Below are 5429 nucleotides of genomic sequence, written 5' to 3'. Positions count from 1 at the left end.
CTCTTTACTATTTTCCTCCAAGAACACTAGAACTTCTTCAAAACTTACTCTTTCCATTTCTAGACTCTAGACCTTTTTAAATCAAGTTTGAAATACTCTGGAACAGCCTCCCTCTCCATCTTAGGCAATTGAACTTCATGAACTCCTACCTCAGCACACTCAAGAAAATTAGATGAGGCCTCTAGAGATACCTCCTAAGTCTAGGAAATCTTGTAAATATATGTTTTTTTGTAACCACCACTTTTGTACATATTCAGTTTCCACTTACCTTACCTTAATCTCATAATACTTACAATTACTTCAGTTAGTTAGTTCTTTCCCTGTAAAGGGTGGAGGCTAAATGGAAAATGCATTTTCTTACTTATTTTACCTCTCATTAATAAGGGAATTACCATTGTCATTGTCATTGAATTGGCTGCTTTCTGCCCACTGTGTTAATATTTTATTTAGAGAGCATGTAAAGGCTTTTCCTAAATGTATTAGTAAGAGAGATACCTCAGTAGTTACCTGACTGGTTGTTGTCACCTTTGTTGTATAGTGGGATAGTAATAGACTGAGTTCATTCCTTGGGTCACAGCATTGAACAGTTTAGCAAGGGAGTAATAACAGGGGACAGCGTCTAATATATTATTGACAATACCATCTCGGCCTGCTGATTAACATTTTTAACTAATTGCCTCTTTGACCTTTTCTGTGATCTGATTGTCCACAGGTTGGACATACAGGTGCATTGGACTACTGGTACTCTCACAAGGGTTATCTTGACCATCCACATCCATCATCCCTTTATTTAGTATTGTTTAGAAGTGCTTTACCCACCCTCTTCACTGATTTGGTCCACTACAGGCTGTCTTCTGCATCTCCTCATCACCTCCCAGAAGGCCTTTGGTTTGTTGGCTGTATTTTCTAGACTTGATTTTTAAAGGTTTGTAGTTTTGTTTCTTTACTGTTAGCAGATTTCTTTCAGCTTTTCTTTCTCTGCTATAAGCTGTTCTGTCTTCCTGTATTTTCTTCTTTCTACACTTTCTTAGACACAGCTAGTCACTTTTTGTGTGTACACTCTTTATGAAATAATGTATCAAAGACAGAAGCATACCTACTGTGTTGTAACAATTTACATTACTGACCGTTTCTCTTATTTATTAGTTCCTATCTCTTGAATAGGCTGTCTTTCCTATAAACCTTTGTTGATTGCTATTTGTTGTCACCTTTGACACTGTGTCTTTTGTACTTTCTGTCTTCATGCATGCCAGACACACTAACCTAGTTTTAGTCTGAAGCTTTGAGGGATCGCTTCCTTTTGTGTATGTTTGTACGAGTGATACTTGAAAATTATTTTATTATGAATTTTTTTATAATTCTAAGTCGTAAATATTTTTCTGATTTAAATTATATAATAAAGAAATATTACACGAGAAAGACTCACGAAACTTCTCGTTGTTGCATGTGCTTAACAGGTGGATACAATGCTGCGATTCTTTATATTTCTACTCTCACTCGCTCCTTTCGTGTCGACGAAGGGGACAGGAAGGTAAACCGTGTTGACTCTTCTTGGCTTTTGCCTTACAATACACGACAAAGGTTTAACAATCAGCTTTTTATGTAGTCAGTAAAAAACTGAAACACTGATCGTTTGTTAGTCGTCTAAATAATATGTAAATAATGACAAACATTTAAATAAGAATTGTTGTTTTAGTGACATGTTTCACCATAGTCTATTGTCTCACACTGCGGGCTTCAATTCCCGGAGCACCCGGTCTCTCTGTTTGTTTATTTTTATGTATGTTAACATTTAATGTCTTACTTGATGTATCATGTGATGTCTGATGTGCTATAAATAGAATATATAAAATAAATAATTAATAACATTGATTTATTAAGAATTATCAAAAGTACAAATTCTAGTTGCCAAGAAGCAGACTGTCCGCCAAAGACTTGGCACAATGTAGGATGCTCTACAGACGACGACTGCGATGCGCCCTACGTCACGTGCTACAAACGTGTCTGTAGATGTGAACCCGGGTATTTCTATACCACACACGACACGTGTACTAACAGTGAGTAGACAATGGTTCTGTGGTGTGATTGACAGCAACAAACTCCACTTTGTTGTCGGCTTGTTACAGTTAGGGACGGAAGAGCTTTTCTATGATTTTCGCATTCTTAAAGGAATAAAGAATGAAAGAAAACACGTGGGCCGAAAACAAATTAGAAATGTATTCACTTGATTATGGATGCTGTTGGAAATGCGTGTAAATGTAGAACAATGAACTTCAACTTAAACAGTGTGTAAATAGTTGCTTACCATAGTTGTTTACATTAGCTTGTAGCCCAGACGACATGCAGGACAGCTTCACAGAGTATCCTGACAGCGCTCTACGTGCAAACCTCATTGGTAGCCCGGATGGACTCACTGTGGAAGACTGCAAGAGCAGGTGCCAGACTGACAAGCGTTGCCTCACCTTTGATTTCAAAGGTCTGTATGAGAAAAGCTTGAAACATTGGTATACTAACATGATGCTAGAGATGGCAGGTGACTGTGCACTCTACAACTGCTAAAGTCTGCGTCACGTGTCCTGCGCTGTGTTCTATTAATAGCACGCTTTGTCAACAAAATCAACGGAAACCCGTAAACAATGGCAACACTGTTGAAATATGTTGTCTGTGTATATTTCTACCATCTGTAGTCGCCTACATAAAGACTACAAACACATTTTGACAGCAAACTTCACGCGCCATAATCTACAAACATTTTGAATACAAAAAGTGATTAATACATTTAGTTAGGATACAACAAAGTGAGTGAAATTACATGAATTATACAATTGCTAATGTGCTAATTAACTTTTGATAGTTGTTAGTTTCTGTAGGAAGAAAGTGTAAAGATAGGATCACACTGAACCCACGACTATCCAGTTACTACTGCAGTGAGTGTCAATGTACTACACCACATATACAGAGATAAACTCCTGTGTTTACTACACACTTCCACTTTCATTACGACTGAATACAAGTCACAAATGGAAGAATCGCTCAATCGTCCACCAGTGAACTTGTTTTCTTTGGTGTACTGGCCTGAAATGATGTTCAAACAGTTGCAGGTGAACTGGCATAAAGACATAACTAACAAAAGTATGAACTGAGGCTAATATCAATTGCTACCTGCACAGTCTGTGGCACTCAGCCCTCCACACAATGACTTACTTTGACTTCTTCAGGCCCCGGAATGTTTACTTGTGTGCAGCTAGACTATTCTACCTATTTATTGTTACTTAATCCACCTTGCAGCTAACCTTTATCTATCTGGTACTAATTGCATACAGTTGTTGTTGCATGAACATTGAATGACAAGTTGTTTAGCTAAACAACAAACAAGTATCGTGACTATTTTAAAGTCTTTAACTCAAATACAACGATCTAGTAATATAAAGAACTTGGATAGTGGTTATCTTGTCACACTTATCTCACATTTATCAAGAGAATGTTATCTAGGAAACTACACTGTCATCTGTGGAAGATGTCTTGTCATCGCTAATTATAGATAAGTGCCAGACCTCCTCAGCTCGCCCTGCAGCTCTGACATGACAACAAGACATCCAGGACTCTAGCATCAGGACCATGGACTGACAACACTGGGGGAGCACAGCAGGAATGGAGGAAACATTCCACTTTATAATTATTGTACAACTAGTGTGTGGCAGGCATGCTGATAGCAAGACAACAGTAAACAATCACAAATAAACAACTACGTACCGCGCCTTTTGCTGAAAACCTTTCAGTAACACAATAACCTTTAGTGAAATGTTCACATAACTTGCTTTCACTCTTCTTTGTTCAAAATGTTTTGCATCATGTTCAGTAATGTCTCTGTCTCTCTACCTTCTGTACCAGCCAATGGAGGTCTGTGTCGTCTTCATAATGTCACCGCTCATGAGTCTCCCTCCAACTGGTATCCTAAGACGAGCAAAGGCTGGACCCACTACCAGAAATCCTGCAAGTCCACTTTTGCCTCAAACGATACCTGGTACAACTTATTGTGTAACAACAAAATTGATTGTCATCACCCACACAGCGATTGTTTGTCAGGACGATGTCTATGCCACTCAGGATTTTACTTTAATCAAGCACAGAAGAAGTGTGTTGTTGCAAGTAAGTGAGAAGCAGTAGAAGGATGAGTAGTACTCAGCTTGTCTCCACACGTTGTCTACCGTCAGTTTGTCTGTTTCTTACAGTAAAGATACTCTAGTAAGTTGTTTACAGTAATTATTTTCATCAAACAACTGTCATCAATGTTCACATAATATTTCGTATTTACAAAGTTTAGCATTCAGTGTTTATTCATGTCCACCAGCTAACGGTTTTCTTCCTTTCTAATCATTGTAAGATGGCAGTTAACCTCAGATACATTGGGTTAATCACTTTAAGGGTTAAAGCACTAGAGCACCACAGAGGGGAATGTGTGGATGAAGAACATCACAGCTGCCACTACCACATATCTTTGTTGTCTACTCTAGTGAAAGTCGTTACTAACTGTCACTTTATTACTTTAGAACAAAACTGATTGTAAAGGTTAGAGGAGGAAGTGGCTATGAAGATGAGGAGACAGAAGTGACATTAAGGAGGAGGAATAAAATATGTACTCATGGCAGTCAGATACTTGTAGACACAGAGCTAGAATTATAGGATGGCTAGTGGTACCGGCGGTCAGCAAGTGTGACTGTCTTGTAGGCGAGCTGAAGATGTGGCACAACACAAGCTGCTCTACAGACGACGACTGCGATGCGCCCTACGTCACGTGCTACAAACGTGTCTGTAGGTGTGAACCCGGGTATTTCTACACCACACAGGACACGTGTACTAACAGTGAGTAGACAATGGTTCTGTGGTGTGATTGACAGCAACAAACTCCACTTTGTTGTCGGCTTGTTACAGTTAGGAACGGAAGAGCTTTTATAAGATTTTCGCATTCTTAAAGCAATAAATTGTAAAACAACATAGCCGCATATAGATAGACTGAATAAAAGGAATAAAGAATGAAAGACAACACGTGGGCCGAAAACAAATTAGAAATGTATTCACTTGATTATGGATGTTGTTGGAAATGCGTGTAAATGTAGAACAATTAAGTTCAACTTAAACAGTGTGTAAATAGTTGCTTACCATAGTTGTTTACATTAGCTTGTAGCCCAGACGACATGCAGGACAGCTTCACAGACTATCCTGACAGCGCTCTACGTCACAACCACCTTGCTAACTGGGATGGAGTCAGTCTGGAAGACTGCAAGGGCAGGTGCCAGACTGACAAGCGTTGCCTCACCTTTGATTTCAAAGGTCTGTATGGGAAAAGCTTGAAACATTGGTATACTAACATGATGTTAGAGATGGCAGGTGACTGTGCACTCTACAACTGCTAAAGTCTGCTTCACGTG

General features: G+C 38.9%; 1 protein-coding gene across 1 annotated transcript; it reads left to right on the top strand.

Moving 5' to 3' along the window:
- The first annotated feature begins 664 nt into the window (after positions 1 to 664).
- LOC112556034 (integrin beta-like protein 1) lies at positions 665 to 5429 on the top strand. Its single transcript, XM_025224643.1, has 7 exons — positions 665 to 925; positions 1458 to 1531; positions 1906 to 2057; positions 2324 to 2476; positions 3892 to 4149; positions 4729 to 4863; positions 5179 to 5429. Exons 2-7 carry the CDS (start codon positions 1467 to 1469, stop codon positions 5412 to 5414), a joined length of 999 nt encoding a protein of 332 aa, XP_025080428.1. The 5' UTR covers positions 665 to 925; positions 1458 to 1466; the 3' UTR covers positions 5415 to 5429.

This window comes from Pomacea canaliculata, unplaced genomic scaffold, assembly GCF_003073045.1.
Source record: "Pomacea canaliculata isolate SZHN2017 unplaced genomic scaffold, ASM307304v1 utg4472_pilon, whole genome shotgun sequence".
NCBI lineage: Eukaryota > Metazoa > Mollusca > Gastropoda > Architaenioglossa > Ampullariidae > Pomacea > Pomacea canaliculata.
Note: the sequence above shows the minus strand (reverse complement) of the source record. Positions and strands in the feature narration are given on the sequence as shown.